This window comes from Netta rufina (assembly GCF_964035555.1).
Source record: "Netta rufina genome assembly, chromosome: 5".
Classification (NCBI taxonomy): domain Eukaryota; kingdom Metazoa; phylum Chordata; class Aves; order Anseriformes; family Anatidae; genus Netta; species Netta rufina.
The window spans coordinates 33,727,069-33,754,253 of NC_140128.1; the positions used below are offsets into that span (position 1 = coordinate 33,727,069).

Consider the following 27,185-nt stretch of genomic DNA (forward strand, 5'->3'; position numbering starts at 1 on the left):
GCCACCACAAAGCACATATGAGGCTCACCCGATTGCCTCCAGTGGTCTACTGTTATTTCACTATTAAAATTTGGTATAAAGTTTGTTGCTTATGTTTAGTATGATAAAAAGCCCTGAGATTTCAGCAGGTACTTGATCAGAAAGTCCCAGATTCCTTTTGTTATTAGGCTCCCCAACTCCTACACAAGGACATTTTCGTCACAGTGATTCTTCACTGGAAGGAGATGTTCAACAGTCCACCTTTCAACTTCAACATATGTCTATACAATCACAGACAAATACATTTATCAACAACCTCTTGAAAATCTCTTACCTTCGCAGCAGGTGCTTTTTTCAGTGGTCCTGGTTTGGCTGCTGCATCTTTTGTTTCTTTATCAGCAGCAGTCCCTGAAAGAGCAGGGGTCTTTCCAGCAACAGGTTTGCTTTCCTTTTTCTCAGCAGCTCCTCCTGTCTTTTTACCATAAACCAGTTCTACCTTCTCAGCACACTCTTTAATCTGCCAAATGGTTAAAAAAAAAAAAAAAAAAAAAAAAAAAGCTGTTCAGCTACCACAACTAGATGTACAGTGTCCAAACAAAAACCATTACAGAACCAAGCAAAACAAAAAAAAAAAGACATGCCACTCCACAGGTCTTGAAACCAAACAGATACTGTATCTAAGAATGAAAAGGTGCACTGACAGCATATCAATACAGTTTAGGTACTGAAAGTTAAAGAAAGGATACATGATACTTAGCAAGAAATAAAAAGATACTCAGACTCCCTGCTGCATCGGTAACTTCTAAGTAAAAAAAAAATAATAAATAACTAAATTCAAAAATCTGTTTCAAATCAGCAGCTCAAGCATCCTCTTCAGTCTTCTCTAGCTTAAAATAGATCTTAAATGGATAGATAAAGCATTTTTACAGCAGTTACAATAAACTCACACGATCAAGCTTTAGTTTGTCCACATCTGCTAGAAAAGGATTCACAGCTTTCTCTCCAGCCACTTTCAAGGCAGTGCCTAATGCTTCAAAACCAGCATCTCTTACTTCGGGGGCCGAATCGTTGATATGCTGCAGAGAAATACAGTGCACATAACGCAACTTGCAGCTCACATCTAAACAAAATTTTAAATCCACGTTCTGTATCAATCCCTCCCCACCTTTTTTAAAAGCCTACAGCTACTACGGAATAATCCTTAATATTCTTTCCATGGTGGAAAGAAAAAAGTTATTTTTCCACTTATTTTTTCCCATGTACTGATCAATTCTACTGTTTCTCAAACACAGCTAGCTTCCCATCATTACATCTTTCAGAGAACAAGAAGGTGGTAAATATTTAGGCTTTAAGAGATATTGCAATACCATGAAAGTTTACAAAAAGTTTGAAGTCCTGCAATCCTTTTCAAATCTTCATTTTTGAAGCCAGGGAAGCTTCCAAGAAGGAAAGGGTTACTTCATAGTGGAAAAAAACCCATACATCATTTTTTTTTTTTTTTTTTACACTGGTAAATGGTCTAGCGTACTTGTAGTCTATGAATTAATGACAGTTCTTTTTTAGCATTCCAATAAAAGCTTGCTACAGATAATCTGCAAGAGGCAAGTAGCAGTGCCCAGCAGTTTAATACTTACACATCACTATCTTAACTATTACAAACTAGGTGAGTCTTCTGTTTTAGAGACAGCTAAGGATGAGGAGAGTAAACTATTCCCATGACTGACAGTCATCTTAGAGTTCAACAGTCAAGACTCACTCTGATGGCCACATAGCACACAAGCTCCCTCAGTCTCTGCTGTACCATAAGTCTTTTTCCCAAACAACCCAATGCTTCTTAACAATACTTCAGTACCAGAGAATTAACAATTCCTCCTGTTTTACCTTGAGAAGTGCAGCACAGAAGGGTTTTAACAGGCTCTTTGGCAGAGTAGAAGGCGTGCAGTGACGGAAGCTTCTTGCAATGAAAAGGGATGTTTGCTGCTTGATTGTTGGATTTTTGTTGTCCATTACTGCCAAAATATCTTCGCTTATGTTCTGCAATGTGGTCTACAACGTTTGATAAATAAGTCATTAATTTTCAGTAAAGGAAGAAAAAAGCAAGTAAGTACTAGAGATCAAATCTAAGACAACAGCAGTTTGTTTGTTTTTTGGGGGGGAGCACCAATTGTCAGTCTTTTACTTACCGTAAGAAAGATTGCATCAATGGCCTCCTGTAATGCCTGCACTACCTGAGGTTTCTTCTCTTTAAACTTCTCCAAGATTGTTGGAACAACCTATAGAAGAGAGAAAAAGGAAAAAAGTCAATCCATTCTTCACTAGTGTAATTATATATAAAGCCTGATAGTCTGCTCCCTGATTTTGCACAAAGAAACCAATAACACAAATCAGAATCACTACTGCCCCTCAAGGCCATACAACAACAATATGAACTAGTTTATTCTAGCTGTCTCTAACATTAAATTCTTTCTAGTCCATCTTTTTTCAAATATAGCTTTGCTATGAGAAATTGTTCAAAAACCCTAAACAAAAGGCAGATGTACAAGTTCACATAATTACAGATAAATATTCTGGATTGACTGGTCTGGGACACAAAGAAATTGAATAGAAATCAAACAGTTACACAGCAGAGTACTGTGCTCTCATCCTGTAGGAATCCAAGAAGGTATATAACCTGTTCCCTCTTTCCCAGCTTCCTCACAGCATTCAGCACAGCTCTGTAAAATGCTCTCATTTGACTCACAGCTGGCACGGCTACATTCTAAAGCCTGAATCTTTCCTAGAGCAATACACCTGCACCCTCCCTACAGTGGTGTTTTTGGATGTAACAACTTGAAAAAGCATACCTGTCACTAAACCATGTCACGCAGGAATTTCGCAGCATTTTATACCCAATACAGCTGCTCAGTCAGCCAGTGCTGAAAGAGATCAGCTGGCACACTCACGTGCCAGTAATACAAGCAGCTCCACTTAACTATGGTCTCTATAACCTACACAGTTGGTACTGTAACAAGAACTTCTACCATTAAACTACAGACATGCAGAGCTTTTAACTGTGGAAAGCAAGCTACTTCAAAGGTTTTGTAAATGTAACAGTTGATAGTTTAGAAGCTGATTACGTAGAGGATATAAGCTCTTACATGATACAAAATAGGTTTTCCACAACTATCACTTTCTACTCAAAAGTGGACCACAAAATCTCAACCCACTGTGACCAGACATATCACGGGTATATCAGAACAAGTCCAGAGGAGGGCCATGAAGACAATCTAGGGGGCTGGAGCATGTCTCCTGTGAAGACAGGCTGAGGGAGTTGGGCTTGTTCAGCCTGGAGATGAGAAAGCTCTGGAGAGACCTTATTGCAGCCTTCCAGTACCAAAAGGGGGCCTACAGGAAAGCTGGGGAAGAGACTCTTTCTCAGGGAGTATAGTGATAGGATAAGGGGTAATGGATTTAAACTAAAAAAAAAAAAAAGGGTAGGTTTAGATGAGATATTAGGAACAAATTCTTTACTATGATGGTGGTGAGGCCCCGAGAAATTGTGGATGTCCCACCCCTGGAAATATTTAAGACCATTGAACCTTCTCATAGGAAGGAGATACTGAATCATTAAATCTATTTTAGAAAATGCTGACAGCTAGAGGGTGCACTTTTTTTTTTTTAAACATGAAAGTTAGAAGCTATACCCTATGTGTAAGGGAAAAAAAAGAAAGAGAGAAGGTGGTGATGGGGGGGAAGAGGGAGAAAGGTGGTCTGGGTGTGGGGAAAAACAATCAGTCTAGGGCTTCAAAGGCAGTCAAAGATGAAGGAGGTCACCATGCACTCAACTATAATGAGTAGTATGGTTCTGTGCTTAATTTCATTGCTCCTTTTTTTCAAGTCCCACAGAGTTGGACATTAGAGTCCTATATTTAACAAGTGGAATTTATACTACATTTAGCAACATTTCTAGCAATAACTTTGTTCCCAACACTTAAAAAAAACTGCTCTCAGGAAAAGCCTACATCTAGCACGCCAGTAAATCAGTCCAGCACACAAACCGAGTCAACTTGTAGAACAGGTGCTGAGATGATGCAATTCAGAGCTGTCATTATGGTACTTAAAAAAAATATCTACATCTCAATGCAGCTTGCTTAGCTGCTTGCATGGAGCTATACCTTTATTTTAGAAGCTTATTTTTCTCCCCAATATTAACTCCACAGCTGTGAGGGTTAACCTTTAAAATACACATCAAGCATAAACAGGTGTAAGACTGTTACTTACAACTACCTACAGCTTTCAGAATGAAATTGTCTTTGCCCAAACTTCTGTTCACAGTTCAGGAGACTTAAAGTCACCGAATCTCATTACTCCAGAAACATTCACAACTCCTCACAAAATTTAATTCTAACAGCAGCCAGACACATTTCTCTTGGTCTCAAGCTCTACCCCCAGCTCCCTTTGACTTGTTAGAAGATAAAATTAAAGGTGATTAACTTAACAAACAATGCAACAGTGACTTAAGAAACAAGTGAGATACCAGCAATTAAAGCTGCCTTTATTTCCAAAGATTGGTTAAGCTCCCCTGATGTTAGCTGTTCATAAGACAAGAGTAGCAAAGGAGAGCAGAATAGAGATTAATCTAGATCACCAGAACATTTTGATACTGAAGTCTCAGCAATTTGGCTAACTAAAGCAGGTAACAGAACAAGAAATAAACCAAAAAAAAAAAAAAGCCAACTATACACGATGGAGCAGCTATGTAGAATTCAGGCTCAGAAGTGCTCTTTTGCCACTGTGAGCCACAAATGCATTTCTGTGGGTGTACCTCCAGGATAGGGTATTGTAAATAAAGTTTATCTCATGGCAGATAATTCACAGTTTCGTAGCAAACAAGATTCATTGCAACAATAAGCTTTATATTGTTCCATGTTAATAAACAAGAGCCTTTGAAACCTTAAGCTGCAAGACACCCTGGCAGGCACTTCACTTCTTGCTCCATCAAGGGGTAGGTAGGCATTCATAACAGTACAAAAATCTCTCTGATAAATACCAGCCCTTGACAAGCAAAATAGTAAATAGATAAATAAAACCAATATATTTCCTGGTGTCCAGCAAAGAAAAAACAGAAAAAAAAGTACATACTCTTACTTACATGTCCTGCATATTGTCCAAATTTCTTTCGGAGGCCAGTAGCTAGTCCAGCAAGGCATTTGGCAGCCAAAGCAACTAACATAACATTTGTATCCTTTCCAACAACCTGGAGAGCAAAAAGCAATGACAGGTTGAAAATCCAAGTTTCAGAGACTTGGAAAGATTTCTTAATACAGCTAACGTGCTACAGGTAAGTTGTAACAGTGGTGCGAATAACTGAAGAAGTTTCTACTCCTGAGCATTACCTCAATTAGAACTTCTAAACTTTAATACAAAGAACCTTTATTTAAAAATACTAAACTGTATGTACACACTGGGTCTTATTTATTACCTTTTTGAGAACTTTCACCAAGTCTGCATAGTCTCCTGATTCCAATTTGGGATTTTTCACCAGCAGTTCAACAGCTTCTAGAGCTTCTTTCCTCTCCTGCCACTTTTTTGCTTCCTGCAGAGCAAATCACATTAGTTTATAAATGCAAACAGTTCTAGAGAAGCATAAGTAGCAAAAGCCATAGACTTTAAAGCTTAACTCTATTCTGAGAAAGTCAAAACTTGTTAAAAAAGTTTCCCTACAGCTTAACATCAATAACTGCAGTGAAACATTAAATACAGTACTTTCCCAGGATGATTACCTCAGCGCCTTAAAATTACAGCTTTCTTGCTGGTAAAAATAAAGAAGAAATTTATATTTACTTACGATAGTCTATATTTTGCTTACACTAGTCTGCTACTATCCATTCAAGTAGCAGTATAGTTTACATCGCAAAATACTAGTCCATCTTTAGATTCATTAGCACCATGTGCCATGGAATTAACGGGTAGTATTAGTGTTAAAGTTTCTGCTTACTATTTTCTCATAGAAGTCTTTGGGAAGCTTGGAAAGAATTTCTACAGCTTCAAGCAACTCATATGCATCTACTTGCGGTACCACTTCTTCCCCATCATCATCTCCTGCAACCAGAAATGAGAAAAACGTAAGCATAGTGACAAGTGAAATGTCAGCTACACTACTGCCTAAGGCTCATTTAAAAAACAGTATCAACACTTGTGATTTTGCTGTTTCAAAGGACAGATACTCTCTCATATAAAGTTCTTACCCCAGTCACACTTTGTTGTGCATTCCACTTGTTTTGCACCAGCTTGAATAAAGGAACCTTTGTGACTGAAGTATTTGTTAACAAATAGTGTATCAGTGATAATCTCTGCACTCCACTAAAAAGTGTAAGTAATTTACCTCCATCTCCATCTCCTCCAACTGCCTGCTGCTGCTCAAATTTTGCTTTCAGCTCCTGTTGGGAACGCAGGAACCTGGTTTGCTTAGGAGCAGCTGCTGACACTTTGACCCACTCTTCTTCCAGTTCTTTTAGCTGCCAAAGGGAAAAGAATCATCATATCCGAGATATTTTGTACATACCACAGACAAGACACCCTTCACAGAAAGCAACAGAATGTTCCCATCTCAAATCCAAGACGTTGCTATCTTTTAAGTTCCTTTTCCTGCCACCAACAAAGTGACTCGCTGTTCACACTCACTGTTCAGGAGCTTTTGAGTAAGTATAGTCACATAACACAACATCATCAGCAAAAATGCAAAGCATTTGCATAAGAACAAACTGTAGAACAGTCAGAATGTTGTGCGGCCTCCGTAGAAGGTTTAAAATAAGAATGGCTGAGCACGGAGGAAGATCCTTGTTAAATCCATGCTGTTCTCAGATAGTAAAATGAAGATGAAACATAACACGCTGATACGTATGACGAGACAGTTGAAAAAAAACAAACAAAAATTATACCTTGCTCCAGGAAGTTACTGCTTTCCACCCGAACACAATTAATACAAGTGGGTAGTAGAGAAAGATTCATTAATAATTTATAAAGTTTTCAAGTAATGGACTGTTCCATCTCCAATAGCATAGTTATCTGTCATAATGCGATGCCACTTCCCAAAGTACAGCAATCACACAAGAAAATTGAGCGGAAAAATTGTGGACCTGAACACTTTCAGTGCAGGAGTCCTTTATGCAGGAAATTACTTGCCCTTGGGTTAGATCCCCAAGACAAGCCGTTTTACTTTTCCAAATCTCCTCCTCAGTTTCAGTACAAACAACAAAATGTTGTCCTGTCTTTTCAAACAAAGAGGCACTAAACAGGAAGCTAAAAATAATGCCTCGTTAATGAAAGCTCCAGTTTTGACCTTTAAGGATGACCAACACCACAGGATCAGGGAGGGCGAGCACATGCACGTGTAGAAGTGTTTTCTCAAATGTGTGGATACAAGACTACATTCTGCCTACCTGAACAGAATTTATGTTCTGCAACGGAGGTCTCAGTGCATCCCGTATCCAACGGTAGATCTCCACAGCAAGGAGTTTGGCTTCATCTCGAACAGCCTTTTCACGAGACTCGAATAGTTTTGGCAACACTTTAATGATTGGCTTCAATGAGATTATTTTTGAACCAAATTCACTGAAAATTAAAAACATGGAATAGCATCAGAGTCCAAGTAGGAACCAAGGAGTGAGCCACAAAAAAAATAAAAAAAATATTTAAAACAAAATCTATGATATGCACCTAGTACATACACTAGGGATTCTGACATTTACTGAAACCATTTTTTTTTTTGGTGACACTACTCAGTTGCTGCACAATTTAAAAAAATATTTGTCCTAACATAATTACTCTCAACAACCAGATTGGAATTACCAAAATCAGGCCTCTTCTGAAATTACTTCAAAGCATTTACTCCAATCCACTGCCTAAATCTGTCCCCTTGCCAGAAGAGGGAAAAAAAAAAGCGTCCTTAGACTGAAATTTGTATGACCTACTTTTTTTTTTTTTTTTTTTTAAATCAGAATAGAATCTCCTTTGTCTATCCTTGGAGGCAAACTGCAGTAAAAGCATTAGTCATTTTGCTACTTGTTGGATCAGATAATTATAGTAAGCCTGGGTCATCTTCACAGAAAATACATGTGTTGAAATACGTGCTACTGAAAGGACACAATTTTCCCCAGCCACTCACTCTCTCCTGTCAGCAGATTCTACATGTTGTTGGATTTAACACACAACACTTCATTTTTCAATCACTGTTGAATGAAAACACAAGTTTCCTTTTGATACTTATAGTAAACTGCTTAGGTTCTTAAAGCATATCTAGATTACTTCAGAAGCAATAAAATATTGATTCAGAACCATTTCTCTTCCTTGAGAACCTTGAGAACTCTAAATTAAACTTTCTAATCACATTTTCTTCTGCTTCTTTTCAGCCAAATTTTTCATGAGAAAGCTAGTCTAGTAAAAACGTCTGCTCAAGTACTGAAACTTGCATCCTTCAGTTCTAAAAATTCTACTGCTAGAAATATGAAGTAATAAAACATGCAAAACAGGCTCTGATCTTGGAATTAATGCAACTTAAATGCAAACTAAGAACAAATGAGTGATACAGAAAAACTAAAAGGGTGTATGAGGAAAAGTGGCTATACAACAATAGGCCACCCCAACTTCTCACGTTCTTATCTGATTCGTATAACACAAGAAGAAAAGCAGAAGCTTTAACACAAGATAAAAAACACCAAAAGCTAAACTAGGTACAACACAAATCTTGCTATCAATGCAGAAACTCTATGAAAGCAGAAGACAACTTTAAAGGAGAAGTTAATAAGGCTCCATGAACTAATTTGATCTTGCCATTTCAAACATAATAAAAAAACATATAAAATATCTGTATTTGTGTTTTCAGATTGCCTTTTTTCTGACAAAAAATAGTTATTCTGACCAATATTATGTTTCTTTTTTTAAATAATTCACTACCGATTGGGTACATACACACCCAACATAGAAGAATTTGATTAAAAACAGTATTTTTCACTCAATCTTCAAAATCAGAAAATACATTTGAAGGTGAACAAACAAAGATGCTCCACTTTTAAGACTGGGTAGTTGGTTTCAAGATTAAATTTGTTTTTTTTGTAAGTATGAACATCTTTTATTTTTCAATGAAGATACTGTTATATGGACAGTGGAAATTGACGTAATTCTGATTCAAAACACATTTAAGCTGCAGTGATCTTTCTCTTTTGAAAATACACAATGTAGCCAACAGGGTTCATATCAGTGAGAAAAACTTTTTTTTTTTTTTTTTTTTTTAAATAGAAACAAATACATTTTAGTTTTCCCTTCGCTGTTTTTCAGAATTCAGAAGAGAAGCAGCACTGTCTGGAACAAGACACGCTAATCCTGCCCTTCTCTTTCAGAGGTCCATTGTGAAAAAGGAAGTTTGGCAAACAGTTACCATTAACCAAAGTGATCCTGATGAGGCTTGTACAACAAAGAGATCCCTCACATCTAACAAATCCCATGATGCTCTAACAACTGTTGTTGCCATAAAATGCCAGTATAGATACATCCTATTCAACAAGTCTTTTTAGCCTGTTAAAAACACTGAAGTGTCTCCACATTCTACTGGAGCTAGGGGAAGGAAAGAAAATGCACACACAGAAAAAAAAAAAAAAAAAAAAAAAAAAAACACACAACACACAGAATAAGAAAGTCCCCAAACTAAAAGCTTACCTTAGTGCTTTCCTCAGTGTCTCTATACATGCTACTATGATTTTCGGGTTTTTGTTATCCAGACCCTTCAGTAACTCTTCTTGTACTGCCTCCCCTTTCTCAATTTCTATATACATTAGACATATATCTACACCCAGCTCCTTCGCTCTGGCTTTTGGCTGATTGAACACTTTATTTACAACTCCAGAAGCTACTTCTCCTGTTGTCCTGGAAGAAGGAAGAATGTTTAGGTGAATCAGGTGTCCTCCATTGTTATCCACAGGAAAAAGCACACACAACATCAGAAATATGGATTAGAACTTAGTAAGTCCTCATACAATAGGGACTAAATTCTAAACTAACTTCAAAAGGTAATAACCTTCTGTAAGAGATGATTTTAACCTCTCGTTTAATCAAGAGAACTCCTGCAGACTGAGTGCTATTCTGCATGTTCCTAATAGTAGGCTACACCAAACAGCGAATACAAGACATTTTCTCAGAAGTATATTTATTAATACACATTAGTTCTGGTCCGTAACTGAATGTTATCTCCTGAAATTGCATATATTACTGTTAACATACTGCACTGGAGAATAAATAGTAATTAATTTGTTGGGATTATTTCAAAGCTGCCGACACGCTTCGTAATGAAATTGTTTCATTTACACCACTTGTAAGTTAAGGGGCTTGGAAAAGCTGTTAGATTTTTGATCTATGGTTTGGATTTATGCATTTGTTAAAGATACTTTTTTTTATTCATTTTATCAGGTCACTTAAAGCCAGTGGACCAAAACACTGATCAGGTGCATTAGGATTTTTAATTTCACCCCCAGGAGCACAGGCTATTTCAGGGGCTCGACAGCCAAGAAATACTAACAAACGTCCTGTGAAGAAATTGGCAGCTATGCAGATTCAGACCAGTTAAGCTAGATGCAACTCCACATAAACATAATGGTTAAATTATAGGAATATCACCCAGGAAAGAGCCTCCCTGTATATACACACTTTTTTTTTAAATAAAATAATTAAAAAAAAATAACAGGGATTCCAATTCACAACATCCATATCACCAATTTACAGATTCTCTGCCACTTCAGAAATCTGTATTACTCTTGAATAGTTCCTTTGAACATTGTTATCATATGGCATTATGTAAGCAACTTGTGACACATTAACATGCACATGGAGACCATCTACAAGGAAAGCCTGCCATTCAGCAAGCTTTCTAGATCTGAAAGCTAATCCTGCTCTCAACAGTAAATACCAGAGTTATTAATGGCCACCATAAAATTCACCTGCAGACTCTCAGAGAGGCACATGAAACTCCTAACAGCCTACTGATAGCAAGCAAAGGCTACTTACTTCCCTGCTACGTGAGCATTTTCAACATAGGCAAGTGCTGCTTCCAGTCCTTTCAACTGAGCCACTGCATTGGAGTCTGTCACAAATTTCTTTATCAATCCAAGATACTTGGACCATTCAGGACTCTTCTCATCATCTATCTTCTGGAAGAGCTTAAGGGCTTCTTCATAGCCATTTAATCTGGCTTTCCACAGCTGGAAACAAAAGTCAAATGCATAAGTATTGTGCTAGTACAAACCTTAACTCACCAGTCTTGCAAAGTACTTCAATCATAGTTGAAGGTGTGCTCAGTAAGCTGGCATCCTCAGGATCTATCTTCAATGACTACATGAATAACATGCAACAGGACAAAACACTGTTTTCCTGTCAACAGTGATCTGGCTAGAGAGATGCCAGTACGCTACGCTGCTCTTCATAAGCTCTAGCAACCACCAGTGAGTAGGTGTGATCCTAACCAGAGTATCAGCTACAGATGAGTAATCTCTCCACATGCACAAGTACGCTGATCTTTCAGCACACACGCTTATGCCATACAGATTATCATGCAACTAAATTGTGCTTAATAGACGTTATTCTACCTCTAGGCTGAGCAGAACTGGTGCAGTTTCAGACCTGTTATACACATGCTGTGCAGCTATATTACCTAGTTTTGGTGCAAATAGGTATGGGAATACCACTGCCTCACCACAGCGCTAATATACAATAAGCCAAACCCAAAGAGAAGGTGTCCTACCTTATGTTCACATTTCTGGTCAATGGGCAGTTTCATCCACTCACTGTCGTCCCCCATTGTTAATTCAGGTTCTCTCTACAATTACACTAATTCCTGCGGAGACAGAGACAAGTCAGAACACAGAAAAATACATAAGGCATTACCTGCAACACAGTTGAGGAAAAAAAAAAAAAAAAAGACAGTTCTGTACCAAGTCTTCTAGCCAACATGAAACCCATGCTCCCAAGCTTGTAATTGTATTTAGGTATGTACTAAGACTAGAGCAGTACTCTGTTAGCCCTGTAAGGCTACCAGAAGCCACTGAAGATTAAAGAGCCGTGCATTTAGTAACATTTCAGGTATTAAAAATCTCAATCTGTGGAAGTTTTAGTAAACTGAGATTAAAGCATGCAGAATATAGCCTTGTCTAAACTTGAGGAATAATGTGCTACAATGAAGGAGCTGATAAGAAATGACTACCCATCAACACCAGCAAACTGACTCTTACTGACATGTGCCTTCTGCAACAGGTGGCATGAATCAGTGTTGAAAAAATAATCGGGTGCTAGCGTGAGGACAGCCATTTTAGCCACTTTACACACAGCACATCCAAAATGAACAGTCCCAAGAACAGAACAATGTTTTTTTTTTTTTTGCTAGCTGTGCCCTTATGCCACAATTCTAACATAACCAGCATTGCCAACTGTCAACAAGAGATCAGTTTCTTACTTTATGTAGGCTCAAAACATTACTCATTCAAGTTTGTGTTCCCCCCCCCCTTATTAAAATAGGAATATTGACCATTAGTGGTATGAGATGAGACCTCAGGCTTAAGGCCCACCTTTGGCATGCTGTACAACTAATACAAACACTCAGAGAATAAGCTTGATGAAGAGGAAATGAGCAAAATGAAAACAGCAGCAATGAGAAGACTCACAACATTATTTATACAAACAAGTGAAATCAAACCAGGTAAGGAGTAACACATTCCAGAATACCAATTCAAATCCACAGACAAAAAAAAAAGAGGAAGACTCCAAAAACTGGTGGCCACTATATTCAATAATCCAACTCTGCTGGTATATAAACACCTTCAGGAGCAGAATACTCCTGATGTAAATTCAGCCTATGCCAGCAAAACTGCTTATTTCACCTACAAAGTGCTTCATACAAAGTTTGCACAGCAGTTCTCCATAGCCAAATAGGCCCTAGAATAAGGAGCGAAATTTCATCGGTGTAAGTTAATACAAGCAAGTCCTGCAAAGCTATCTGCCAGCCACACAGCACTAACATACAGCTGGTGCAATAGGAACACCAGGCTAGCAATACTCCACGAGAAAATGAAGCTGCATTTATGATAAAAAACACTCTTCAAACAGCTCATCTAGTCAAGGACACGGGAATGCCCCCATATGAGTGCAGTCACGGGAGCAGACTCCCCTTTTTTAATCCATCAGGTCAGCCTCGCAGCCAAGCAACATCAGGAGAGGCACAGCATTGCCATATAAGCTGCGTTTGCATCAGGAACACCTTTAACTTCATGTACCAGTACAGAAAATATGGGGGCACTTCCTAAGTGGGGATGCAAATCACAACTAGATACAGCGCTCCCTCCCAGGCTCACACGCACTGAACGCACTCCATTTATTCTTGTCAAGGATAAGGAGTTCAGTAGTTTTCAATCTCGCTGAGGAACTCAGAGGTAGTATTCAAGCCGTTCCCTGTCTGTATCCTTTTGTTGATGAAAGCAACACAAGGACAAGAGGTACTCACGGGTAAAACAGGAAAAGGAGTAAGGCACCAACATACCTGGCAGCAGCACAAACACTGGAGTACAGTTTTGACACTGGTACCACAACAAACCCTCATCTACACCCCGTTTGTTTGGAAACCTGTCAGCAACACAAACTCCCGACCTCAGCAGTGCAAGGGGGCACCTTTCTCTCCAGAGACTTGTTCCACCAGGGAAAATCTTAGTGCAGGTCAGTGATGCCTTACTGCAACCCTACAATCGGTTCAAACACTCAATCAGGAGCAGTTCCTCTAAAAAGCCTCGGCCGTTGCAAGCCTGATGCAGACTTCCAAGTACATTCCTTTTAAACCTTTACACGCTGACAATAGTTCACTGCTATGAAGTTTGACCCTGGGTTGTATATCCTAGTGCTGCATTACAGAAACTAAGAGAAGAAGACCTAGCACTTCCTTCCCAACACCAGGAGGAACTCACCTTGTGGGGATGGGGAGGGTAACACAGTGCGTATTCCCACCCATTTTTTCAGCCTGGTCAAGTCAGTTCCCCTACTATTTTTAATTGCAACATCTACAACTGTTACTTCAATTATAAAATGGGTTAAGTTGCCTTCTGTGCTGAATCCTGCATCTAAAAATAGCGCTGAAATTATACGTCCTCTCCACTAACTTACAAATCCCTTTGGAACAGTTTATCAGGATGTTATCTAGAGGCACAGAGGGAGTGCTCCCTCAAACATCACTTCTCTCCAGCTTCATCACTGTTCACACCTGCCCTAATCCCAAAACCTTGTGCTGCCTGAGTTTTGCCTTTACCAGAATAAGAGACTGTTGTTTCTCCCTTCAGTTACATCACTGGTTTCTGTATGTTCAGAAATGATCCTACATTTATTATTGTTTTAAAGTTTCTTTGCAAAGACAGGTAAGCTTCTTCCATAACTTCTCAGCACTAAACAGCAAGTAGCTTCACTCTACTATAACGCAGCTAAATTACGTTACTAGCAGTGAATTTGCAGCAACGAAGCATTTGACCTATATAGCTTTCTTTTGAGCACAACTAATTTTACAGCCTCGGAACAAACAGATTTCAGTCTTTCTGTAGCAACACCCATTTTGGTAGAATACAGTGAACAGGAGCTCTGAAGTGACTGACCCACCAAAATAAGTTTTCTGAGAGAGGCCTGTTAGTAACGTGGTCAACAGAACATTTACAAAAGCAGGTCAGCTGAGCAGTCTGCAATGGAGAGGAACAACAAATCTTCCCTGACAGTTCTTGGCAGGGCAAGCTCTTGTACTACGGAGCAGTAAGAAAATGAAGGCCAACAAGGAAAGAACAGGATATATCTTAAAGGGAGACAATGCAAAAACAGCAAGTACAGAAAATATTTAAGGCAGCACAAATGCAAGAAAAAGTGTAAAAGTGGCCCACTGGATATAAGTGTAGGAAACAAATTTATCAACACGTTAAGAGAACATGGGAAAGTGACATTGCAGGAATCTGTGGCTTAGCTACACACTGATCTGAGAAGTTCCCAACTCAGCCTCTAAATAAATGCTTTCTCTGCTACAGTTTTTGAGGGCTGAACAGTATCAACCTTACAGGACACTGCTAAAGCAAAGCCTCTGGATGTAACATTCTGAAATGTTGTATTTTGAAGCAGATGTTCATTACCAATTCACTGTAGATTATCATGAACCTTCAGCTTCCAGACCATTTTCCCATAAAAAGTGCACCGCAACCTAGGGAGCCATTTTGTGCTAACCAAACCAGATGTTTCTTGATACCGATTGTCCACTTCTCCCTACCCACTTCCACCTACTGAGCATCACTGCTGTGCAAGAACAGCTTTTAAGTCATCAAAACTCTTGATGCCAAAGTAACCTTCCCAGAAGGTTTACCCAAAGAGGAAGTTCAGAGAAAGCAAGGCAGGCCATTCTCAAGGCAAATTGGGTTTGATATGTTCCTGCAGAGTAGAGCACATACTTGGAAAGCACAAAGCTGTATGTCACGTTTCAGTTGAGACTACGCTTCTCAGCACAGTTCTCTGCCAGTACAGTCCAGTCTTCTCAGCACAAAGAATTTTTATTTGTTTAATGGCAGTTTTGGGTCACATTTGCTCTTTGTCTCTGAAAACATGAAGTTTCACTGCCTCAGAAGTTCAGCCCAGCAGAACTGCTAGTACTTCCTTACTAAACCTTTGTGTTTGCTAGCTACAATATAACAGGGCTTAAAAAAAATAATGAAAAATTAAAGTAACCATAGCATAGTTAAATTTTTATTTTAAACACAACTCAGACACACTGAGTATGCGAATCAGAGAACTGTAGCTTAGTCAGTGAAACAACGCAATGGGTTGCTTTAGTAAACTCCACCATCAGAAGGAAAGATGAAGTCCAGCTAATATTCTTGAACTAAAGAGGCCTGCAAAAAGCTGAAGAGTCAGAAGAACTTTGTCATGCTGACCATTTGCTTTCCAGCTTCAGTCCACAAAGTGAAGATCAGGTTTAAAAACAAACACACACAAGAAAAACCCCACAGAAGGCTATCTGCTGCTTAGGCCATAAAAATTTCCTCACCTTTTAGAGGCCGGCAATTTCAATTAGAAGATGCAAAATACACAGGCTCTCGATGAAAGGAAAGTAGGGCCTCGGAATAATGAAAATTAAATAGGAGAAACACATGGTTAAAAGGAATTGCTTTGCAGGCTGCGGAGTGCATGGCACAGCTCCTCGCAGCTCCAGCAGCGCTGGAATGGCACACAAGAGTAAACAGCATCACATTCTCCTGCCTGCTCTAATGCATTTGTCCTGAGCAGGCTCAGTGACATCTTAATAGCAACACTGCTAAGTTATTGGTGAGGGAGACAGCTCATTTCTCTGGGATACATTTCAAGGCACAGTCCCCTCAAATGACTTAGGAGCGTGGAAATAGCCTCGAAGTGAGAGACGAGGCAAAACAAACCGACCTCCTGCTTGCAGATCCATATTTGCGATTCCTTCCCACAGGGGTAAGCCCGCAGCAAAGCCAACCTGACACAGCAGAGAGCGGGGAGAAGGGCAGCGCCGGGGCACGGCTGCGCGCCCTGAGGTGACCGTGAGGGCGGATGGCTGGTGGGAGGGGGAGCAGCAGGGGCGGGGAGCCTGGGCGCTGCCAAAGCAGGCGAGGCCCCCGGGATGCTCCCTAGGAGGCCGGCGGGGGCTGCTGCCACGGGGAAGCCCCCGGGAGCCCCCACCCGGGCAGGATGGTGCAGCCCCGCCCGCATTGTCTGCGGCCGCCTCCTCGCCTCACCGCCGGGCCCTGCCCGCGCCTCCCCCCGCGCCCCGGCCCCGCTCACCTGGCGGCCCCGGCCCGGCTCCGGCGGCGGGGAGGCGGCGAGGGCAGGGCCGGGCCGGGCAGGGCCGGGCTGGAAGCGCCGCCCCGCGGGCGGGCGGGGCCGGGGGCGCCGCGGCGGGGCCGGGGCCCGGGGGCGGGGGGAGCCGGCCCCAGCCCGGCCAGACAAAGGCGGGCAGGGCAGCGCCGGCACCCCGCGGCCACGGGGGCTCCCCTGGGGCGGCTCCGCCGGCCCCCGGCTGCTGCGGCAGCACGGAGGCGGCCCGCAGGCTGGCACTGCCGGGCACCACGCGGCTCCCCTGCCCCTGCCCCGCGGGGTCTTTAAATCAAGCCCCCGACGCCGCCCGCTGCGAGGCCGGGGTTCAATGAACCAGGCGGGGGCCTTTGTAACCCGCGGGGGGCACCGCCAAGCGTGCTGGTGGCTGTACGGGTCCCCCCGCCGTGCCCTGTGCTGTCCCCAAAGCAGCCGCGGCCTGCATCCCATCCTACTCCAGCAGGGCTTTCACAACACGTATTCAGTATTTTATTGACAAATTAGCAACATAATGTAATACGTTTCTTTTACGAGACGGAAGAGCACATCTAGCTGGAACAATGGGACAGAGGAGAAATGGGAAGGGGAAAAAGAAACAATCAGATAATCGCTGACTCTGACTTAGTAAAGCCTGAAATTAGGATTTCCAAGTATTTACAGCTCTCAAGGGTCCTTCAAGTCATACTCCCTGCACAACAAAACCTTCATATCAGATACTTAAGATTTGGAGATAATTATTTCCACCCCACAAAGCGCTCAGATCAACTTCCAACTGCATGCACAGTTCAGGATGTTCCTAACCAACCTACAAAGGGATGCAGGGAGCTGGTGCAGGCAGCAGATGACAATTAGCCAGGGTAGCAAAGGAGGGGGAAAAAAAGGATTGACTGAAAAAGCTCACAACGTGACAAGTGAATTTCAGCTGTAAATTCATCACCTCGCACACAGAGGCACGGGAGAAAAACAAGTCGTAACGTGAGCTGGAAGGCAGGTTTTTGGAACTGACAGGGAAACAGGAACGCGATGTCTGTCAGAACTGTAAGGTCTACACGAGATTAGCAGCTCCACAGTGGCACAGGCCAGGTTTTTGGGAGACACAGGCCCAGATTACATAACTGGCACACATCAGGGGAAGGACAAGAGTCAGCATGGAAACAAGTCCCACAGATCCAAGTCACACGGGCATGAGAACCAGTAATACCCATCCATTAGCACACATTCATTTTTTAATATTAACTTAGCAAATTAGAAGTCTTGCATCAGTACAGATTTAAAGCAGTCTGGCTCTAATCTCCCATTCCTCCAAAATCCAAGTTCTGTCTATTTTTGTGCAGGTGCCACAAATAATTTTTTCCATTGCAGGTCCCCTAGTTAATATTCCCGATTTTGTGTTCTTTAGAGTTACCTTCAATAAATGCATCTATAACTCTGTTGACAACCAGCTTACTGTACCTAATTGCTGCTTTTGTTGATACTACCTTGATAAATCCATTTCTTGGTGAAGCTTAAAAGCTTTAACCCTATTGCAATTGTCTGAAGGGGAAAAAAGAAGGCGTGTCTATAGGTTTTGAATGGAGGAAACCAAGAACAGCAAAGTTTTAAGGAAGGTGAAGCATGAGGGAAGAGACAGTGCAACAAAATCCTAATTTTTACCCAACCAATCTGATCCTGGACAGCGGAAGTGTCAATACTGTAACAGCAGCTTGCACCCCATCACTCTTCTTTCTGGCGTGATGCTATTGCAAAGTTTCAATAATAATAGATTTCTATTAGTAGCCTTTCATAATACTTCAATATTTGAGACTAGCAGCATTTGGAAACATGCGTCTTTACAGTTTCCAACTAATTAGCATGCTAATTGTAAGTGCAGAGCAATGCCTTCTCCAACGCAGCAGTAATAAGGGAGGAAGGTCTCCCACAGCTGGCAGCCCAGCATCCTGACAGCTACTCCTTCCTTCCCCACCTGCAGAGGGCAATTTGTAATAGCACCGTGGTTTAGTACAAGCACTGGAGGATTTAATACTAAACGTAACATAAGAATCAGAAAAAAAAAATCCTCAACATAATTAGATAGCTGATACACACTGAACAAAAATCAGACAGCAGGTTGTAGCAGAAGAGTTTAGGGTGTTTTGGGGGATGGGTGTGCTTTGTTTTGTTTTGTTTTAAACAGCAGAGTCCAGGCCTGCTTGCGCTGCACACAAGTTTCATTCCCCAGCCTCTGCTGCACAATCCTATGGGTCCCTTGCTGGAAAAAAAACAGATTCTGGAGGACCCCCCCCAAGCAACGTGAAAGCTCCTGCGTTAAGGAGCATCACAAGACTGTGACTCAGAACCAGAATGAAGCCGACGAGGAGAGGGGTGGGGGGATCCCACACTGCTGCCAGCTACAGAGGGCTCAGCACCTGGGGACGGGCCCAGAGGACGGAGAACCAGCAGGAGCGTTCGCAGGTTTTGCTGTGAGGCCGTCATTACCTCGAGGGACATCTTCCCCAGGTGATTCGCGAAAGGAAGCTATCCCCACACAAGGGCTGGGGATGGGGGGGGGGGGGGCGGGAGGTCAGCAAAACGCCTCCGTGACGGGGCTCCAGCAGCGGGCCGAGCCCGGCCGCCTCCCAAGAGCGACCCCAGCAGCTCCCAGTACCCCCCAGTACCTCCCAGCACCTCCCCGCCGCGATGCCACGAGCGACGCAGCCGCGGCCCCGCCAGGCCCCAGCCGCCTGCACGGTGCAGGCCGCGGCCTCCCCCGCACCCAGTCCCCCCCTCACAGCGCGGCAGCGGCCCGGGGACAGCTGGGGGGGGGGCCCGGCGCCTTCCCGCAGGGGGGCGGCAGCGCCGCTCCCGGGGCCGCGGCCCCCTGACAGGGCGGAGGGCCCGGCGCTAGGCCTAGCGGAGGGCCGGGGCCTACCTCAGCCCTCAGCGGCCTCCGTGGGCCCGGCGGAGCGCGGCGGGAGGCGGCAGCGGGGGCCCGGCGGAGCGGGATCAGCTCTCACCTGGCCGCCGCGGGTCGGGCGCGGCGAGTGTCCGGCCGCTGCTCGGCGCCGTTTGAAATCGCTCCCCCCGCCCGCACCTCCCAGTGTCCTCCTCGCCCATTGGCCCGCGCCCGCCCCGCCCGCTGCCGCAGCCGCGCTCCTCATTGGGCCGTTTGAATCCGGCAGCGGCGAGGCCCGGCCCGGCCCTGAGGAGAGCCCCGGGAGCTGAGGGGGCTGCGGCCGGGGGGAGCCGCCCTCAGCACGAGGGGACCCAAAGGGGCGGCTTCGGGACCCGCAGCGCCTCCCCCTGCCCCTGTGCCCCCCGCCCCACCCAGGGGACGGGCATTAAATAAAAATGAGGTGTCAAAGCATTTGTGTGTGGCCTCAGGGTGATCACTCCTGCGCTATCTCCGAGGCTGTGGAGGAATAAAGCAGAAGTTTTTGGAATGGTGTCAGTGGTGTTCTGCTCCCCCAGAAACAGGCAGCAGGGAATGCGAGATCAGCACCAGGAGCGGGCAGGCAGTTCCTACTGAGCATGTCCTTCAGTATTCTGCCTCCTTCGTTAAGCTCTGATATTAAAAAAAGGCCCCAGCCAGCACCTCCTCTTCTTCAGGGCTCTGTTTTCCACCAACCCCTTTCTTTGTCATACGCTGCTGGAGAGCAGTTGTCCTGAGCCTTCCCATAAAAAAATAAAAAGGCCACACTGCTGGGCTGTCCCCATGTCAAAATGGTAAAGGGAAAAAAGCCAAATAGGGGCAGGGTGAGAGTACACGTGGGTGTAGGGACGTAAAGGTGAGTGGAGGGAGCTGGCCCTTGCTTCAAAGCCTTAGTGACAGAAGTGTGTGTGACACTGCTGAGGGAAACCACCCCCATCCCCTCCTACCTTTGTGTTCCTCTCAACTGAAAGTAAGGTGAGGTTTTGTGCAAACAGGTCTGGGAGCTCCTCTTTCAAAGTAGAGTCCAAATAACATGCACGATTCACAACCAAAAGCCAGGCAGAGTGGTTAAGAAAAGCTAAATTTATATTAAATTATCATCAACCCCTAAAATACTGAACACAGTGGTTAAATAACTCCAGAAAGTCCGATGTCTCCAGTGAGTAACGTTAAAACCATTACACAGGAACACAGGGAAATCACTGATGTTAGCTCAGGACAGACAGGAGAGAGGTTTGCTTTTTACATAGTAAATCAGTGCTCAAGAGATCATCCTCCAGTGGCCTTTTTACATTCTTAGCAGCCTAAGTGCAATGAGGGTCTTCTCTTCCCCAGAATGGGGAAACACGATGCACCCCCGAGGCAGCATCTCACTGGAGCTTTCTCCATACTTTAAGAAACTAATTTTTGTCCACCTCACTTGCAGAGGAGAGACTGGGGGATGTTTTGGTGCCTTTCTGCCGTATTCTTCTCAGGAATGGGGCAGTTATGAATGGTTGTTAGGCTGGAGTATGCAAGGTCCCTCCTCAGAAGCAGCAGAGGATAAACCAAGGTGGAGATCACAAGCACCATTAGTTGTTGGAAGGACTGACTGGGTTTTCCTTTCCCTTCTGCACTCGTGACTTGGACAGCAATTATTTCAACAGGCTTGACTGAACCTCAAGGGCCAGTCTAGACAGATGTTTCCTTTCACCCCTATCCCACCTCAGGAGGTTGGTGCACACTTAGAGAGCTACTGGGGAAAAGTAAATAAATATAAAAAAAGCTCCTGCTCTCCCACAAGTCAAAGTCTTCCTCCCCTGTCCTTCACTCCCAGCTCTAATGCCCCTGCCCCTACACGTGGCTTCTGTTCAGATCGAGCCTTGTGCCTGTGCTTCAGCCTTTGATGTCCCCGTATGAGGCAGCCTAGACCGACCAGGTCCGTGTCAGTGATACACAATCCTTTCTCAGTCCCCACCTGAGTCCACACCTCAATCCAGAAGTGCCCCCGTCCAACAAAAAAAAAGTTTCCCATGCTGGAGTCAATCAAATAAATAATTAAATAAAAATCTAATAAAAAAAACAATCCCTCTGGGAGTAGGGAAGAGTCCCACATTAACACAGGGAGATATCCAAGCCTTCGCTCCAGTTTGTTTTCCACAGCAATACACACCAGTCAGCCCAATGGTGCAGTTATGAACAGTTTCAAGCCACCTAGCCAGGGCAAAGCTGCAGCCTTCCCCTTACTGCAAAGCTACCTCTGGGGTAAGATGTACAGCCAACCCACCAGCAACCGTCATGTTCTCAGGGGTGGCAGGACTGTTAGTATATGAACAAGGTTAGAGCAGAGTAGGATTGATTTTCTGATTTTCCTTTTTTTTTTTTTTTTACTAGCTGGAAAAATATTGCACAGGAGATGTATCCTCCCCTGCACATCTACCGTATGCTTTGCTCTCTTTACACCATGGGTGGGGATGTACTTGGCTTCTTCCTAGGAGATAAAGAGGTCACAGTTTGCCGTGAGAAATTCTTCACTGGAAAGTTCTGCTTCCAAGTATCTGGTTTAACACTTACTATTTTACCATGATAGTATTCATGTAATTTGAGGGGTTGATTTAAATCTCATTTCTGAAGAAGCGTCAAGAGACATTTGCTCAATCTTTTTTCCTGCCTGAACAAACAGATGACAAGAGAAGTCAGGACACTATGAAAAGGTGGCAACAGTCCTTGGGAGCGTGCAAGCTCCAGCTGCTGCTGGGGTGTAACTGCAAGGGTAGAATTACCCCCCTAGAGGGTAAAGGCCTTGGAGGCCAGAGAACAACTGAAGCTCACACAGCTGATGGGAAAAACAACTTTGCAAGGAGAGCTCTTTAGTAGAACAGCGGGGCTTAAAGTGCTATTCTCCCTGACAAACTATTTTAAAATGGCCCTTGCAGCTCCGTGATTATTGTCTCCAACTCTAGGTCAAATGCGCTCGGCTTTGTAATAAACCAGCTCCTAACTGTTAGCACTGAGGGTGCCCCTGGGGGAGGCTTGACCTAGGAATTCCTTTTTCCCTTGCTACGGTAATCGAAGGTCATAAAGGCCAAGAGAACTGGGACCTGTTCAGTTCCAAAAGAACTGGAACTGGTGGGGATTTAGCAATTTTATTTTTATTTTTAATATATATATTTATTTATATATATCAATTATGCAAAGGCAAGAGTAAAACTTGGGTCTGGCTGAGATGCATTTCCTCCCATTAGCTCTCTAGAGCTACGAACAATACCGGTTTATTCTTTCCTCGAGTACAGCACTCTGACTCCAGTACCCACAGGGAGCAGTTTTGAAAGGGCGACTTGCTGACTCTTACTTTTCTGGAACAGAAATATTTTTCAAGAGGAAAGGGGAGAAACAGGAGCAGTGTCCACTGCCAGCAACAGACACAGTGCTCCGATCTGAGAATTCCGTAAGGATTTTTACTAGCAGATGGGAACGTAAACAGTGATGCTCTCCTGAAGTGTCACGGCAACTGTGGTTACCCTCTTTATGCCCTCAAAAGGTGACCTGACACTGTGTCACTGTCCCCTTGAGCCCCAGAGTATACTCCATCTATTCCAAAACATCTCTCCAGTCAGAGACCCCACAACATAAAGCCTCAAAGAGTGCTGCTAGTGCTGGAATGACTAGGGGAACTTCTGTGACCAGGAGCTAGCATCGAGGCAGCTCTGCTCTCTTCATGGGCATCGACTGTGAGCTGGACGGCACAGGACTTGCAGGTTGCCAGAGAACACAGAACCTGGACCAGATTCAGGCCAAAGGAGTCACTGCAAAAGTTAACGTGGCAGCTTCCAGGAAAAGGGAACATATAAATAAACCACAGACAGTGAAAATGAGCCAAAAGGGTCTCTGGGTTCCAACCCACCCATCCTCCCCCTCCAACCACAACAGCACAGCTGCCCAAGCTCCTTGCTGAAAGGCAGTCACAGTCTCTGGGCCCCTCACAAGAGAGGCTAGTCTCTGTGCCCTTCCTTGCCTGCAGGCAGAGTCCTGTCTTTTTTGTGCAGAGCAAAGGCTAGGGAGGGTACGAGCATTTCCAAAGGAGCGTGTACTTTAGACCTCGCTCTCCGTGGAGGGCTTGCGTTGGTGTTTCCAGCCTGTGTCTGGGAGTGAGCCCCGCCGTTCAGGAGTGGCTGCTGCTGTGTTAACACTGCTGCATTCAGACTGTTCTTCCTGAAGCAGCTGCTCAGTTTCAGTGTCATCCAGTGAACCAGAACTAGCCTGGATAGAGACCGTGTCCGTCTTCATGCAAACATGGTCCCGGAGGATCCCTCCTCGAGAGCTCCGAATTTGCTTAAGGTCATCCCACTCTGAATCATCACTGGATAAAAGGCATATGCCCTCCACAATCTTTATCTTCTCCTTGGTGTAGCTGTGGTCAGGACCAGTCTAAGGAGCAGAGAGATGAGTGAAAAAACAATACATCTATGTAAAAACAAGGCAAAGAGCAAAGCAGAGTTGGCACAAAGCATGAAGCAGGTAACAGGCTGGACCTCCATGTAAACAGCCACTGGCTCTCACTGTCACAACGGCAAAACCCATTCTAAGTTTCCCCTCAGTTCTTCACCCTTCCCCAGATACAATTGTCCCTGCAAGAGCTCTCATTACAAACTCCTTGAAATCATGGAAGGGGAATAAGCATGAGGTAGCTCTCCTAATTCAATTATATAGAACCCCTGGCAGCAGGGAGCAAGGATATTGAGCCTAAAAAGGAGTTAAACAAGAAGTAACCAACCAGCCAAAAAGAAAAAAAAATAAATAAAAAAGAAAAAGAAAAACCCACCAAAACATGGAAAGCAGAAAGAGCTAGAAAACTTCATGGTAAATATAGGTAGGTTTAGTGAATTGATATCTGAGTCATTCTAGATTCAGCTCTCAGGAAGGCACAGCTGGAACACCGCTGTTGAGTCTGAGCACCACAGTGATCCGGGGAAGCAGATTATAGGGAAATGATGGAAATCAGTATGGTCATGCTAGCCTCTGATAAGATTAAAGTAAAGAAATCTGCCTTACTTGGCTCACTGGCAAGTAAGGAGCATTAGAACATCTGATGTATACCCTGGGAAGAAAGTGGAGTGAGAGGGGAATACATCTGGGCATATGTAAAAGCAGCAGAAGTAAGTAAGTGGTAAGGATGTGGATTTCCAAAGAAATCATCCTGTCTTATCCTTACTAGGCAAGGCTAAAATTGCAGGAAAGTTTGGGAAATCTATTAGATAGCATATTTGAAAAACAAAGCCAGGGAAAACTCTTCTCTGCATAAGTCTTGTCATGATCCCTGCTAGATGAGCTAAGTAATTTAACAGGCTATCATAAATACTTGTACAGAAATTATTTTTCAGATCTCACATACTAAGTAGCCAAAGCCAAGACCAGAGAAAGTGACCTCAACTTTCTTGGCAGACAGTAGAACTGATTTAAGGACATAAAAGCCAAGGAAAAAAACAAGAAAGAGGAATTAGTATGGGACAGCCACACAACACAGCTTGAGTGAGGGAGGCAGCATCAAACACACACATAGAATAGTGATACCTGACGTGAGGATGTGGATGGAAATCAGAAGAGGGAAGATGAGAAACTATCTGAGTGATAAGAAAGCTTCTGAGGAGAAAACAAAGGAGAAACTAAGGGCTGCAAGACATCTTATTAAACCCTCTCCATCCTGCCATGCACACAAGGTGGACCTCTGGCGGGCCTTTCAAGTGCCACGTTTAGTAAGAGCTCCAGTTCTCGCCCTACCCCACCCACGCCTTCCATGCAGTGCACAGCCAGGAGCCACGTTCTTGTTACCAAATTCTTTCTGCCTTCCTTGTTCCCCTGGTGACTGCCCAAAGCAGCCCTGGGGCAACAGTCACCAACCAGGACTGTGTCCAGGGAAGACAATTCCCTTTGACTCCTGTACTTCAGCAGCAAACATCCAATGCAAATGAAATATAAGACACTGTGGGAGTGGAGAAGAAGCACAGAGCTAAAGACAGGCCCAATTCACTACAGCTCACTAGGGAAGAAATGCTGCTGCTTGGAGGAGCCTGAGAAATTTACTGAAGCTGTCCTCCAATGTCCTAAAGGGTAAATGCTGACAGAGCTGCAACATTTTCACACGTGAAGCCCTGTAATACTTAACAGCAGCTTGAACTCGTCTTCCATATCCTTAGTAGCAGCTCTTACCTCTTTCTTATAGCACAACTGGTTGTACATTGTTGGCTTGGGAATCGCTTCAATCTTCACTTCCTGGGTAGATGTCCGATACGAAGGATTGCTGTAGGTTAGGTTCCCCAGGCCAGGGTCTGTGAACTTGGACTTATTATGCCTAGAGGAAGAGAGCTGTTAGAAAAGAGAAAGAGCCCTTCCGCCAGGATCTGAAGCTCCTGAGTGTTCAGTGAATGGAAAGCTCCAGCAATCTTCACTGTCCCTCAAAGAGAGGGGGAACACTGATTTCACCAGGCTCTTCAGCTACCAGTATACTCTACTCACTAGCTACCAGGTGCAGCAAGGCTCTGCCATGTAACCACTAAAGCTATACTGGCAATAATCGGAGAAGCTACCTGGCAGAGCGCACACAGGCCCACACATGTACTGAGATACGAATCACCTCACATCCCTGTCCATAACTCCTAAGCTCACTGCAGAAAATTTAGCCAATACTGCTTCAAAAATATGTGCACGCCCAACACTTCAAAGGAACAGTACTGATCTGGCTAATACAATCATCAGACACTGCTTACAAATGAAAACAAAGGGATTGTCTTTCTTCATTGGCATTTACAAAGTGTTACTCAGGAGGTTTCTGCTCTTAAACAGGCTAGATTTTACTATGGTCCAGGAGAAGGGGAAAAGATCACTTACCTATATATAATGAAAGCAGCAATAAGCAGCAAAATAAACAAGATGCTGAGAAGGCCCCCAATAATGTAGCTAACGTGCAGTCCTTCTCCTGAAAGAGAACAGCAAGGGTACATTATACACTTTCCTTAACTTCCACTGGATAATTCTGACCTCAGTAACAAAATACAGAAGTACGTGAAGTAAAACGTCAACACACAGAGGTTTAGCAAAGGGTTTTATTTCACATATTAACAAATCCATTCCTCCCACCTAGGCCCCAGCAAACCAGGAGCATCACGATCTTTGTAATGGGGCTGGATAAAGATGAGTTAGACCTCCTTGCTAACAGATTATTCATGTAGTGAGAAACCATTAACCTAACCAACCATCCTCCACTAAACACAAAGAGGATGGTGAAGCGGGGTAACATTAAAGGAGAGAGCCCAGTGGATGAAGTAGGAGATGAAAGAAAACAACAGTATTCTTCACACCAAAGTGGCGTTTGGAAAAGTCCCCATATAGGCTAATGTATGTGTATGACTGTTATTCATTTTCAGATACATTTTGCTCAGAAAGCATTTGAGGAATTAAGGAT

The 27,185-nt window shown here is 43.5% G+C and overlaps 2 protein-coding genes across 8 annotated transcripts in view; both read right to left on the reverse strand.

Moving 5' to 3' along the window:
- Positions 1 to 19,895, reverse strand: part of CKAP5 (cytoskeleton associated protein 5) — a 48,879-nt gene extending 28,984 nt beyond the window's left edge. For 3 of the 5 annotated variants that reach the window (XR_014618451.1, XM_084287174.1, XM_084287172.1), the window contains exons 1-13: positions 19,748 to 19,860; positions 11,747 to 11,839; positions 11,014 to 11,207; positions 9,673 to 9,879; positions 7,401 to 7,572; positions 6,344 to 6,476; positions 5,957 to 6,060; positions 5,441 to 5,554; positions 5,111 to 5,215; positions 2,163 to 2,252; positions 1,861 to 2,025; positions 927 to 1,055; positions 314 to 496 (exon numbers count right to left, since the gene is read on the reverse strand). Coding sequence is in view for 4 of the 5 variants with exons in the window: in XM_084287174.1 (XP_084143300.1) it covers positions 314 to 496; positions 927 to 1,055; positions 1,861 to 2,025; positions 2,163 to 2,252; positions 5,111 to 5,215; positions 5,441 to 5,554; positions 5,957 to 6,060; positions 6,344 to 6,476; positions 7,401 to 7,572; positions 9,673 to 9,879; positions 11,014 to 11,207; positions 11,747 to 11,803 (1,653 nt within the window). In the remaining variant the exon portion in view is untranslated. Of the gene's footprint in view, positions 1 to 313; positions 497 to 926; positions 1,056 to 1,860; positions 2,026 to 2,162; positions 2,253 to 5,110; positions 5,216 to 5,440; positions 5,555 to 5,956; positions 6,061 to 6,343; positions 6,477 to 7,400; positions 7,573 to 8,125; positions 8,135 to 9,672; positions 9,880 to 11,013; positions 11,208 to 11,746; positions 11,840 to 19,747 lie in introns of those variants that run through there. The other 2 variants (XM_084287173.1, XM_084287175.1) reach the window with 2 other exon arrangements.
- A 929-nt stretch (positions 19,896 to 20,824) lies between these two features.
- The window catches only part of LRP4 (LDL receptor related protein 4), a 75,116-nt gene continuing 68,755 nt past the window's right edge, over positions 20,825 to 27,185 (reverse strand). For 2 of the 3 annotated variants that reach the window (XM_084287781.1, XM_084287780.1), the window contains exons 36-38: positions 26,612 to 26,699; positions 25,934 to 26,075; positions 20,825 to 24,154 (exon numbers count right to left, since the gene is read on the reverse strand). In XM_084287781.1, coding sequence (XP_084143907.1) covers positions 23,819 to 24,154; positions 25,934 to 26,075; positions 26,612 to 26,699 — 566 coding nt within the window. In that variant the 3' untranslated portion in view covers positions 20,825 to 23,818. Of the gene's footprint in view, positions 24,155 to 25,297; positions 25,367 to 25,933; positions 26,076 to 26,611; positions 26,700 to 27,185 lie in introns of all 3 variants that reach the window. The other variant, XM_084287782.1, reaches the window with a different exon arrangement.